Source organism: Ictidomys tridecemlineatus, chromosome 2 (genome assembly GCF_052094955.1).
Source record: "Ictidomys tridecemlineatus isolate mIctTri1 chromosome 2, mIctTri1.hap1, whole genome shotgun sequence".
In the NCBI taxonomy this organism is placed as follows: domain Eukaryota; kingdom Metazoa; phylum Chordata; class Mammalia; order Rodentia; family Sciuridae; genus Ictidomys; species Ictidomys tridecemlineatus.
This window is the reverse complement of record NC_135478.1, coordinates 112,031,531-112,045,973: the sequence shown is the minus strand read 5'-3', so window position 1 is coordinate 112,045,973 and position 14,443 is coordinate 112,031,531. Positions and strand designations below refer to the sequence as shown.

Sequence of the window (14,443 nt, the reverse complement as noted above, 5' to 3'; positions counted from 1 at the left end):
GAACTCTGACTCTGCTACATTTTGCCTGGTCTCCCAGGTCTGTCTTTGAATTTTCAGTGGAATCCTCCATGACCCCTTAACTGTAGCAATCTGCATTCCTGCAGAACCAGCACCGTGTGGATGATGCTTATTTCCTCTGCCAGCACATGTGATACTGCAGCCTCCTGGAACCATGGCTGAAATACCTCTGAGTGACTGCATGGCTCAGCATGGTGCAAAAATATCCTAGGCCATCCTGTGCAATCAGGCTACCCACATGATCTCTTTTTGAAGGAATTTTCCCTTCTATACCCTCAAGTCTGCCGTGGTGTGGTCTTGAAATTTCTGAAATGCCTCTAAAGCATTTCCCATTGTTTCTGCAAAGTAATTAGCATCACTTTAGGGGCTACAGTCTCTTCAACATGCACACCTTCCTTGGCCCCAATTTTACAAGTACTTTTCTGGTTAAACTTCAAGGGTTTTTGGCTAGTTTTTATAATCTTTTAGCTACTTTCTGCTCCTGATTCTCCCAGTAAACAGGGATAAAGCTGCCAACAACATCTGTGCCACCGACTGGTTACTATAGTACCTTGTAATGTCCTCTGCTATCTTAATTAGTGCATTGTTTTTATATTCAGCCTCACAAAAGTGAGGACATGAGCAAAATGTGAACAAGGTCTTTGCTGGAAGATAACATGAGTGGCCTCTAGTCTAATTCCCATTAGAGTTCTCATTTGCCTCTGAAACTTCATGGGCTCAGTCTGCATTCAAATCAGCAGTATATTCTTCTGAGCTCCCACCAGAATCACTCATTAAGTTCTGCTCATAACATTCTAAGGCTTTTCTAGCCTGCATTTCCAAACTTTTCCAAATTCCTCCTTCAAATGATTTCCAAAATCTTCTGAACCACATGGTCAGGTTAGTCACAGAAATGACCATACTTTTCGGTACCAATTTCTCTTTTAGGCAGCTTTACTTCACTGTGATCAACATACTCAACAAGAACAACTTAGGCCGAGTGTGGTGTGGGAGGTTTGGGAGGCTGAGACAGGAGAATCGCTAGTTCAAAGCCAGCCTCAGCAACTGTGAGGCACTATGCAACTCAGTGACACCTGTCTCTAAATAAAATACAAAATAGAGCTGGGAATATGGTTTGGTGGTTGAGTACCACTGAGTTCAATCTCAGGTCCAAAAAAAGAGAACATTTTAGAGGAGGAAAAGTTAATTTTGCCTCATAAAATCAGAAATCTCAGTCTATAAGTGGTTGACAGCATTGCTCTTGGCAAGGTAAGGCAGAATGTCTTGCAGGAAGGTTATGGCAGAGAGAAACTACTCTCTTCATGTCAATAAGGAAACAGAGGAGTAAGGACCACAAGGAAGATATGCACTTTCAGGGCATTCCTCCAGTAACCCACTGGACTATATTTACTTCCCAGTCCATTCAAACTAGGAAGGACTGATTAGATTATGGCATTCACAATCTAATCATTTCACTTTTGAATACTCCTACAGAAATGAAGCTTTTGGGGGGACACCTCATATCAAAAGCATAATGGACCAGAAAGAATAGGAATCAGAAAGGGAAAATGATAGGGAAAAAAGGGAGAATAGATACTAAGCAATGAAATTGGTCAAATTATTTATAAACAAATCACAATGAGTTCTACAATTTTACACAATTATATTTCATTAGGAACCCCCCCACAGTTCTAGAGCCATTTTTGAGGGTTTTTTGTTTGTTTAATACATTTGAAAAGAATGCATATTCAAAAAATTGAGACATGAGAAAACCTTAGTTTTTACACTAATGAATCTACAAGATTTAGGATTTGGGGAAGGTGGAAAAAATTACCTAAACATTTTTAAAAACTGAAAATTGCAACCTAAATAAGCTGAAAAAAATCCCAATTAACCTTATTAAAGAGTGTCCACAAGACTCTCTCCATGATTTTCATTAAACAAGAATAAGAACAAAAAGCCACTAAAATGTTTTAGGTTACTGTACAGGTTCAATTCAGGGAATGACTTCAACAAATTAATCTGTTACATAGTCATCACAGCATGCCTTGCTTTAAAATAACAACAGAAAAAACTTTTTTTAAAGTAACAAAACAAAAACTAGTGCTAATCATTTTTATGAAATGCATATTTACACAGAATTAACTAGTATTGGGAGAGAAAGCAGGGGCCATACCTATGGGCCTTGTCTCACATGAGTGCATGTGCATAGATGTAGGGCATTTGTCATCATGGCATGATTTAATATTTAAATTTAATATTTAAATCAAACTAAAAATTAAAAATTAATTTTTAATTTTTAGTTTGATTTAAATATTACTTAGTATAATGACAACACCATCTTTGCAGAAAGGGGTCTGGAGAGGTGGTCATAACAGCACATATTTGCAGCTCTTCTTTGGTTCTAGAGGCTTCAGGGCAGCCAATATTGCCACATCAAATACATTCTTTAGGTCTTTCTGTGTGACTGCAGAACACTCCACATCCTTCAGATCATGGGACAACTTTTCAGTGGTCTCTGGAGTGATACACTTCTGTTTTTTTTTTGGCAAGTTTCTCAATAGTAGAGGATTCATCTCTGAGATCAATTTGGGTCCCAACAAGAAGACAGGAGTCGTTGGACAATGGTGAGTTATTTTAGGCACACACTTTTCCCCCCCACATTTTGAATGAAGATGGAGAGACCACTGAAAAACAGAAATACAACTGTTTGTGGATAACTCAGCAGTTATAATCTCTCATAATCCTCTTGCCTTGAAGTATCAAAATGTTCCAGAGTCCATGACTGCAAACCAATAATAACTGTGACTGCACAGATGTCAAAAACAGTTGGTACATATTCCAATGGAAATTGGTTTGTTGTGTAGGATATAAGGAGGAATGTTTTTCCAACAGCACCATTGCCCACTACACACTTAATTGTCTGCATTGTGGAAATAGTTTTGTATCCACTTTAAATATTTCTGATTTGATGTTGATCTCAGCTTCACTGCTGGGGTGTTGGCCCTTTTTTATAGATTGAGTGTACGTTCAGATTATATAAGAGATAAGGGCCTTACTCTCCTGTTTTCCAGAGAATCATTGGTCCCTCCTGACATTCTAAGTTTATAATTATGTCACAATGAAGTCTATTGTCATGTATAACACTAAAGGGACCAAAAACCCCTTATTCTAAAAAAAATGGGTTTTGTTGTTGTTGTTTAATATTGATGCAAAATACAAGTCAATGAGTGTTTCAGGTATTCAACTAATAGAACAATGATATGTTATAAAACAAGAGCAAAAACAGTTTAGACAGATTTTTTTTTTGAGAGCACATGTATTTTGTCAAATGAGAGGAATTCAGAAATTGTTCAGGGAAACTTTTGAGATAATAAAAATTTTCCCCTACTTAAAATTTAAAAATCCACATGGAGATGGAACTCCATTCTGATTCATAGAAACTTTAAATCAGGACAAGGGAGATAGGCTATAAGTGGAAGTTTCGCACACTAAGGAGATAATGATGTCAAGACAAGCTTGTGGCTCAGCCAAGAGCTTTGGATATGTTTTCTGTGAGTCATTTCCATGGTTTGATTAGTTGAGAACCCAGCAGTAAAGGCAAGTAGATGAGTAGTCATGGACAAAATGACCTGGGCCTCTTCTTTCTCTTCACAGGGGGCTTGGCCTCAGTGATTTACACAGACACCCTCCAGGCTATCATCATGTTGGTTGGATCTTTTATTCTCATGGGGTTTGGTAAGTGATCACAGCATTCACAGCCTTAGACTCTGTAGATTTGGTATAGGACTTATTTCTGTTGGTCTGATCTTTACTACTGCCTCCCAGTTCTATTGGGTTACATTTCCCCATCATTTATGTTAGTCCCACCATGGAAATAGATGACTGAATTCATTCTTGCTGCCCTATTTCAGCATGAGGAAATGAAGACAAGAACTTTATTTCCTTCATAAAGTTATCGCCTAACTTATATTATTTAACCTTAATTTCTTTGTAGGCAGAATGGACAAAATCCATACTATTAGATTTCCAGAATTTGACAAACACTGGTGCATTTCATTCAAAGCATATAAACCTTTGAGTTACATAAAAATTTCATAAAATGAAAGATTAAGTAGTAGGAAAAACTTACCAAACTGAATCTAATCCTCATTACAGCTATTTTAGAATAAATCTATTAAAATGCACTACCTAATATGTTATTGGGAGATGTAAACCAAGGTTGGAGTTTTCCTTGATTACTTTCACTTTATTCTCTAAAGTAGTGAAAACTAATGATATTCATGAATCTAATTTAAGCTTGATCATTTTGGGTTTTTATTATATTTATTTATATCTGCACATAGTAAAAGAATAAGAATTCTTATTCTTTTACTCCCGTTCTTGAAGCCACCATGTTCCAACTGGTCAAGCTGCACTACATACTGAAAAATGCCAATATGCATGTACCTTGTCACAGAGCCTGAAAATACATGATTCAAAACTGATTGTACTGTTCATACCTAGCTATGCAAGGACAGTGTAATAGGTTGTTAAGAGATCAAAGAAAGTACCTGTAGATAGCATGAGAGACTTCAGGTTTCTTGAAAAATGCTTATAGGGAAGGTCCAAGGGTAATAGGTAAAACCATAGCACCTCCATCCCTCTTGGTATTTTGCTTCCATCCCTTCTTACACTTACTCTGGAAATAGCATCTTCATCCTTCATAATGTCTTGTCCAGTGACATACAGCTAGATAAGTAGCACTTTGCCTCTTCACATTGTCCTCAATTTCGCACCAGTTTCCACAGGGAGAGGGTTTTTAATAAGTTAGGCTACATAAGCAGTGACATCACTAGCTTAGCTAGCTTTGTCCAACTGTATGAGCAGCATCTCAAGGAACTTGGTATGCATGGAAGAAAGCAGTTTTCTACAGATAATGCTAACTTGCTATTATTCCCAGTCCACATGAGAGAAAATCAGTCCTTTGAGGTAATATTTATCTGGATATTCTGGCCCAAACTCATCTTTAACTTGACGAGGTTGTTGGGAACAGAGAGGGATTCTTGAATGACATAGTATTTTACTATCTCCTTTTTCTCCAAAGATGACACACTGATATAAATGCAAAGAAAATAAAGTCTACAATAATACTTGACGATTTGAATACTATATATTTGAGATTATTTACATTAAAGTTAAGTAAAATAAAAATTTAGTTCCTCATTTGTCAAGCCATATTCCTAGTGCTAGGTATTTGGAAAATGCCTATCAGATGGAAGGAACAGCACAGATGTAGAACAGTTTCACCCATATGTAACGTTTCTTTTGTACAGTAATGCTACAAGAGGCAACTGCTAGTACCACTTCCTTGTTCAGTGTTTAATTAGTTATCCAGAAACTTCTGTGCTGTTTTGAACATAGTTCCGTGCTTTGTGGCTCCAGTGGTGCACTCCCTGTTATCAGGAGCTCTAAATCTTACTTCTTCTTTTACAATAAGAAGCCTATCTTATCTCTCAGCTTAATTCATGTATTTTAATTTTATTTCAACTGATACATAAAAACAACATCATATATATTAATCTAGTACAACATGTGAGGCTTCAATACATTTATACATTATGTAATGTCTAAAAATGTTAAAAAATCTATATCTTCAAAATTTTTTTCTTCTTATGGAAATATTAAAAATAATTTATATTAGCTTTTGAAATATACAATAGATGATTGTTTCCTACAGCGACCCTACTGTGTACACCAGATCTTCTTACTCCTACTTAATTGTAACAGTACCCATTGATCATCCTTTCCTTATCACCCCATGCCTTACTTTCCCTAGCCTCTGGTAACCAGCATTCTCCTCTAGATTTCTGTTTGATTAAACATTGTGCATTCCACATATGCATAAGATCATGTGGTATATATCTTTCAGTGCCCCGTTTATTTAATTTAATGTAATGATCTCCAGATTCATCCATATTGCCACAAAGGACATGATGTTATTCCTTTTTTGTATAAATGGGATAAATAGTATTCCATAACATTTTTTAAAATCTATTTGTTAGTTGATGGACACTTAGATTGTTTCCATTTCTTAGCTATAGTTAATAGTGCTGTAATAAACATGGGGGTACAGATATCGCTTCAACATTCTGACATCATTTCCTGTACATGTATATACAGTAGTGGCACTGGTGGATCATATGGTAGTTCAATTTTTAAGTTTTTGAGAAACCTCCTTGCCATTTTCCACAATGGATATTTACATTTGCACTCAATAGTGTGCAAGTTTTCCTTTTTATTCACATCCTCATTGGTACATGTTATCTTTCATTTTGTTTGATCAAAGCTGTTCTTAATGGAGGGAGGTGATATCTCATTATGGATTTGATTTTATTTTCCCTAATGCTTATTGCTCTTGAGCTTTTTTAAATATACCCTTTGACCATTTGTATGTCTTCTTTTTAGAATTGTCTATTTGGGTCTGTGGCCCCCTCTTTAATCAAGTTTCATTTTTTTTTGTTGTTGTTGCTTGTTTTTTGTTTTGATTTGGGTTTTATTTTTAGTTTATTGTTTTGTATATGCTATTGGATTATTGAAATTCCTTATGTATTCTAAATATTAACCCCTTGCAAGATGTGGCTTTTTTTTTGTTGTTGTTGTTGTGCTGGGGATTGAACCCAGGGCCTTGTGCATGCAAGACAAGCACTCTACCAACTGTGCTATATCCTCAGCCCACCCCTTGCAAGATGTATTGTTTGCAAATATTTTCTCACAATCTGCAAATTTTCTCATACTCAGATGATTTTTCTCTTTGTTGTGTGGAGTTTTTCTTTTGTTTAATTCCATTTGTTCATATTTGCTTTTGTTTCCTATGATTTTTGGATCTTGTCTAAAACATTTTCAGTATCCTAAAATATTTCCCCTGCTTTTTTCTAATAGTTCCATAGTTTTAGGCCTTATATTTAAATCTTTAGACCATTTGAGTTGATTTTTGAAACTGGTTAGAGGTAAGGGTATAATATCTTTGGTGGAAGATTTTTTTTTAAAAATCACTAATTCATACTGGTTATTGGTCTGCTCAGGTTTTCTATTTCTTTATGTTTCAATCTTATCAAGATGTATATGTCCCAGAATTTGTCTATTTACTCTAGGTTATCAAATTTGTTAGTATTTAGTTTTCATAATGATTTTGAATACTCCTTTATATTTATTTGATTTTGGTTGTGCTTTCTACCTTTTATCTTTGATTTTATTTATTTGAGTCTTCTTTCTCTCTCTTTCCTAGCTATGGGTTTGCCAATTTTGGTTATCCTTTCAAAAAATCAATATTCATTTCACTGATATTTTTATTATTTTTTTCACTTTAGTCATTGTTTTATTTATTTTTGCTCTCATATTTCTTTCTTTCTACTAATTTAGGATTTGGTCTTTACTGTTTTCCTACTTCTTTGAGAGGAAAGAATAGGTTGTTTCTATGAGATTTTTCTGGCCTTTTGCTGTAGGTACTGATTGCTATAAATTTCCCTCAGTGCAGTTTTTGCCATATACCATAGCTTTTAGTATATTGGTTTCAAGAAATGTTTTATCTTTATTGTTATTTTTAAAAATTTTTTTGTAGTTGTAGATGGACAGAATGCCTTTTATTTTATTTGTTAATTTTTAAAAATTTGGTGCTGAGGATTGAACCCAGTGCCTCAGGCATACTAGGTAAGCACTTTGCCACTGAGGTATGCCCCCAGCCCAAGAAATGTTTTGAAAATTCCTTTTTGATTTCTTCCTTGATTCATTGGCTGTTTGAATAGTTCGATTAATTTCCATGTATTTGTAGAATTTTTAAAAGCTTTTCATGTTAATGATTTCTAGTTTTATTGCATGTGTAACCCCATATGGTTTTTATAAATCATTTTTCTCTCACTCTCTTTCTTTTTGGTACTGGGGATTGAACTCAGGGACACTGACCACTGAGCAACATCCCCAGCCCTATTTTGTATTTTATTTATAGACAGGGTCTCACTGAGTTGCTTAGTGCCTCACTCTTGTTGAGGCTGGCTTTGAACCCCCCCCCCCATCCTTCTGCCTCAGCCTCCTGAGCCATTGGGATTATAGGCATGTGCCACTGTGCCTGGCTCATATTTCTTTCTTTTTCCTCTAAATATTTTTTAATTGTCTATGGAAACAATATAGTTATTTATTTTTATGTGGCGCTGAGGATTGAATCCAGTGCCTGTGAGTCAAGTGCTATACCACTGAGCTACAATCCTAACCCCTCATATTTCTTTCTTTCTGTTTCTTTTCTTTTTTCTTTTGGTACCAGGGATTGAATTCAGGGGCACTCCACCACTGAGCCACATCTCCAGCCCTGTTTTGTTTTTATTTGGAGACAGGGTCTCACTGAGTTGCTAAGTGCCCCACCATTGTTGAGGTTGGCTTTGAACTCAACATCCTCCTGTCAGCCTCCCAAGCCGCTGGGATTACAGGCATGTGCCTCTGAGCCTGACTCATATTTCTTTTTAACAATTTCTTTGTATTGCTTGTGTCTTACATTAGGCTGCCTTAAAATTTCATTTTGCACAATAGCATGATGTTTGTCACATAGTAAATGTTCAACTAATTAGTGAACAATTAATGCCAACCACAATTCTACAATTATATAATACTTGGATATATTTTGCATCATTTAACTTGTAGAAGTGGCCCTAGAGGTCGAGATTCATCTTTCTAAGATTAACTATAATTCTTGTTTATACTTAACTAGGCTTTCCAGCCTCCAGTGGGCTTAGTCTGACCATTCTTCCTCATCACATCTAACCTGCTACCTCCAATTTCTGCTCATATCTCCAACTTTTTTATTGTAACATAAACAGAATAAAATATTGCATCAGAAAATCAGATTGCACATAAGGTCAGAATAGCCAGATTTTGAGTGAGTAAGAGAGGCATTTCTTTCTGTTCCTTTCAGAAGAGTTGGAGTTTCTGATGGCTAATTCCATTAGGCTGAATCTCTTAGCTTATTATCTTGTTTGATTCTGCACTGGGTGGTGGTGAGACATCAGTATCTGTCTGTGAGCTAACAGTTTTATTTTTATCCCAAGTCTAGATGCAAAATTAAAACTTTAAAGAGCACCAGGAGAAAAAAGAGAATTATTTGTTTTATGTATTATGTGAAAACCAGTCTTCAGCCTTGGTGAGGCCAGTGGAGAAACTAGAAAGACATGATGGTGGGAAGCCCCTGAGGATTTTACCTAGCTGTAGGGAGCTGCTCTAGTACTTCCACTATAAAGGAGCAATCATAATCATCAGGTGTCTTGAAATTTCATACAATTTTATTTTATCTGATGCCTTTTCAGCTTTTGCTGAAGTTGGAGGCTACGACAGCTTTACAGAGAAGTACATGAATGCCATCCCATCTGTGATCGAGGGGGATAACCTGACAATCAGCCCCCAGTGCTACACTCCCCAGGCAGATGCATTTCACATTTTCCGAGATGCTATCACTGGGGATATTCCATGGCCAGGACTAATGTTTGGAATGAATATCTTAGCTGTGTGGTTCTGGTGCACAGATCAGGTGAGCATGTGTGTATGTATTGTTGTTTTCTATGTTGTAAAAAAGCATCTAGTTTCTAGTTTTACCTACACATATATCTTTTAAAGTATCAAACACTGCCATAAGGCTTTTCATAAAAATATATACCTGATTCTCTTCTCTATACCCTGTTTCTTTCTCCTCAGAGGAAAAGAATTTTAGCTCTTTCAATTTAGGATTTTTTTTGGTGTTTATTTCTATTCTTAATCGTTATATTCAGTGTGTTATCTGTGATCTGTCAGCATAGACATTGCCTTGGAGCTCACACCTTACTGAGATCCAATTAGTCAAAATTTTCTCAGTAACTTGATCCCACATTATTCAAATGATTGTTATATTGCTCCCTCTAGGTTTTCCAGTTTTAATATTTTTCTGTTGGCTTCCCATGATGAGAGATGAGGGTTTAACTTTCTACTCTCAATTCCTTGTATCATATTTCTTATTTTCCTATCCTCCCAGTATGTCTATATCATAATTTTGGACAGATCAGTATGCAATGCCTCTATTTTTCTGATTATATAAGAGTAATTCATAACTCCAATCAGATGTGGTATATTTTGATTTTTTTACACTGTTTTAATTTTTCTTGGAAATTATTACTCATTAAATACCAAAATCTCTGTGAATTGCTGAAATCTTCTCTTTATAACTCCAAATGGAGGAGTGAAATCAGTAATATGTCAGAATAGGAAGCTCCTGTCTATTCCCCCTCCCAGAAACACAGAGTAAACATCTACAGAAAGTTTCCTTCTTTTGAAAACAAATTCAGAATCCCACCTGCCCTGCCAAAAAATTACTATATAACAGATGACTGAGAAAATACATACATCAAAACAGAGAAAAAATTCCAACTAACCCCACTGAGAACAGAGTCTTAGTCAATTCCCAGCATCTTCCCAAGGGGTGGAAAGGGCTTACACTACATATGTGGTGCTGAACTTTAAAGTCACTACTAGAGGGCTTAGCTTTAGAGTCATCCTGCTTGAAGAATAGCAAGCACAGTGTATGGCACCATGACTTTCAATCACAAAGAAAGAAGAATGTTTTGAACCATGTGAGTTCTTCTAGCTGCTGCAGCCCTAGGGATCAGCCCAGATTCCCCTGGAATGAGTTGACTGTGTGTTTTCCCAATAGCTTCCTATGGTTCTGGCCTTTACCAAGCTAGTATCTGAGAATCTATCAATAGAGAATGAACCATTTCTAGCCCGAACAAGTATAAAAACACTCTCTGCTTTCTTCCCCAGTTTGCCTCAGTGACAATTCCAGTCCTACAGTCTCTCATGGGAAAAGGGTTGGAAATCTTTACCAGCAAGAATGGAGGGGTTATACCTATCTTCTCCTCTGACTTTATCTTAAGACAAACTTCTGAAATTTCTCATTAAAGGGAGGCTAGGGGACCATTCTGAGATTGCACCTTCTTTCCAGGATTTGTTCAGTGATAACTTCAAACCAGATGGTTCCCCCTTCAAAGAGATCATGAAACATTCTAGCTTAAACAAGAGAGAGCGAGCACTCTTTGCCACTTCTTTCCTATAGCAGTAAATCCAGATTTTCAGATTCTTCCTCAAAGTAGTTTCTAGGTACATTGAGAAGAGTAACCTTTACAATATTTGCCTACAGAAACAGCTCCAAATTCACTAGACTCAGAGTTGGTGGAGATCTGCACTCCTGAGTCTCTTTCACTGCAGTAAATAAAAACAAGACTTTTAAGCTCATGAATAGGCTGAAGGCATAGCTAAGTGGCAGACCACTTGATTAGTATACACAGGACCTTGGGTTCAATTCTTATGATAAAGATAAAATAAACTTGCAAACATTAAACAATTACCTTCTCAAGTTTGAAGGCTGATCTAGAATACAGGCATCTGCCTCACATATTTTCCTTGGTGTAGGGCAGAATGAGTGGGAGATGAACTCTGGCCCTCAGCTTTTCTTCAAGGAAAGAAGGAAATGGGTCAAACATCTAACATCCCAATCTCTTGAGCTGTGCCCCGAAAGACTGAATTCTATCTTACCTTCTTTAAGGCAATAGCAAGACTTGACACTCTGTAATTTCTTGTGAGTCACTAAGAATAAAGACAGCAGGTAGGATAAGCACAAAGAGTTACATAAAATCGTTTGCCAGGATGATTGCAGAGAAATAGTTCCTGTACAAGAATAGTCTACCAAGATCTGGAGAGGTGGTTTCTTTATCTAATTCACAAAATTAGATAGAGAGCCAAGGAAGATAAAGAAATTACAAAATATATTCTAAACAAAAGACTAAGATTAATCTCAAGGAACTAAATCTAATGCAATGGAGATATGCAATTTACCTGACAGAATTTGAAAGAACAGTTTTAAAGCTCACTCAGGTAAGAAGAGCAATACATAAACAGAGAACTTAACAGAGAGAGAAATATATAAGAGCACTAAACTAACTAGTTAGAACTGGAAGATATTAAATTAACTAAAATAAGCCAGACACTTAAAAACAAGTATTGTGTGTTTTCTCTCATGTATGGAAATTTAAAAAAGTCAACCTTGATGTAAACTAGGGATTATTAGAAATTGGGAAGGTTGAGACAGGTGGATAAAGAGAGGCTGGATTTTATCATCAAACACTGAAATATCACATTGAACTCCACTAATATGTAGAGTTAAAACATGTTAATTCAAATCAAAGAATTTTTCTTTTCTTTTTTTTCTTAAGAATTTTTAATTACCAGACAGAAATCACCAAGCCAAAGAATAATACAAAAACAGAACTAAAAAAAATCCAAAAATTACATTACATATAACTATAAAAACATTTTTAAAAAGTAGACACCCTGCACGAGTTTGCCATAGGTATATCTAATAGAAGACTATAATGGCAATAAAATTATAGAAGTGAATGCCAAAATATGAGAGATTCAATGGCAAACTAGAGTTAGCAGAAGGCAGATGAATGGACTTGAAGATAGCTCATTGGAAATTATTAAATGAAAAGAAAAGGAAAAAAAGATTAAAAAAAGTTAAAGAGAGGAGAAGGGCAGAAGAGGAGAAAAGCAGAAGGGGAGAAGCGAGAAAGGGATAGAAACAAATGTAAAGAAATAATGGCAGAGCTAAAGCAAGAGTTCAAAGTTCAAAGCCAGACTCAGTAAAAGCGAGGTGCTAAGAAACTCAGTGAGATTCTGTCTCTAAATAAAATACAAAATAGGACTAGGGGTGTGGCTCAGTGGTCGAGTGCTCTGAGTTCAATCCCTGGTATCCCCACCAAAAAAAAAAAAAAAGAAAAAAAGAAATAATGGCAGAAAACTTCCCAAGTTTGAGGAAGAAATTTAAAGGCCAGGAGAAATGGATAAATTCCTATATACATGCCACCATGAAGCAATAGAAAATCTAAACAGAACAATAATGAGTAATGAGATGAATCAGTAATAAAAAGTTCTTTATTACTTTCATCAAAGTTCAAGGCCTGATTCTTCACTGCCAAACTCTTAACAAATGTTCAAAGAACATTCTTCTCAAATTATTCCAAAAAGTTTAGAAGGAGGAAATTCTTCAAAACTCATTCCATGAAGTCAGATTTACCCTGACATCAAAATTATATGAGAAAATAACAAAAAGTAAACTAATGAACAGAGTTGGAAAAACCTCAACAAACTAGCTAACTGAGTTCTATGGTGCATTAACGAGTTTATACACTATAATCATGTAGAATTCATCCCATAGATTTAAGGATGGCTCAATGTATGCAAATTGTTAAATGTGAAACATCAGATTAACAGAATCAAGGATCAAAAAACTCATAAGTATTTCAATAGATTTAGAAAAGTCATTTGATAAATTTAGCACATTTTTTTTGTGTTAAAAGCTCTCAACAAATTAGGTGTAGAAGAAATGTACCTCAACATAATAAAGGTCATAGGTTAAAGGTTATAAATCCACAGTTTACATTTTATAGAACAGGATAAAGGTGAAAGTTTTTCCTTTAAAATATTGAACAAGACAAGTATGCCCACTTTTACCACTTCTATGCAACATACTTCTGGAAGTCCTATCCAGAGCAATTAGGCAAGAGAAAGAGATAAAGAATACCCACATTAGAAAATTAGAAAGGAGTAAATAAAATTATCTCTGTTGTGGGGACTAAATTTGCATATTGAGATATATATTCTGATATATATGTCTAATATCACATTAAAGGCCACAATAAAAACTATTAGAACTATATATAATAATTCAGTAAACTTGAAGGATACAAAATCAACATACAAAAATCAGTTGTACTTCTATAAGCTACTAGTAAATTTTCTGAAAAAGAATTAAAGAAAATATCCCATTTATAGTAGATAAAAAATTAAAATACCTAGGAATAAATTACCCATGGAAGTGAAAAATTTCTATAATAGAAACTCTAAAATACTGATTAAATAAATAGAGGACACAAATAAATAAAAATATCCCATGTTCATAAGTTGGAAGAATTATATAGTTAAAATGTCTGTACTACCCAAGTAATAAACTGATTTTCTCAAAATATCTGTCAAATAATGAAAAATTTATTTATGAATTTGTAGAGCCTTCTTTATTATATCTTTCATTTCTGACTCCTTGACTTATGCTTTGCAAGCAACCTCACATTTGTTTAGATCTGATACCTGATCCTGCTTATTTGCTCACAGGGTTTCTGTCCTCACTTATTATTTGTCAACTGTTTGTTTCTAGACCTGTCTAAAAAATGCCATATTCTTACCCAACATTAAATGATACCAGTGTTAACACTAATAGATTGATTATCTAAAGGACATCCCTATTTTGATGGTCCTTTAAAAAATATTGAGAAGTCTTGACATTATAGGTATAAACACTCCTTTGCTAGAAAATTCTCAGTTAAAAGACTGCACAAATTAA

At 35.2% G+C, this 14,443-nt stretch overlaps 1 protein-coding gene and 1 pseudogene across 1 annotated transcript in view; one reads left to right on the top strand and one right to left on the bottom strand.

Annotated features, from left to right (window-relative positions):
• Positions 1-14,443, top strand: part of LOC101977793 (solute carrier family 5 member 4) — a 52,063-nt gene that overhangs the window by 20,776 nt on the left and 16,844 nt on the right. Inside the window, exons 7-8 of the mRNA XM_005339871.4 lie at positions 3,655-3,735; positions 9,327-9,547. Of these exons, the coding sequence (XP_005339928.2) occupies positions 3,655-3,735; positions 9,327-9,547 (302 nt within the window). The remainder of the gene's footprint in view (positions 1-3,654; positions 3,736-9,326; positions 9,548-14,443) is intronic.
• LOC101977514 (cell division control protein 42 homolog pseudogene) lies at positions 2,367-2,926 on the bottom strand (annotated as a pseudogene).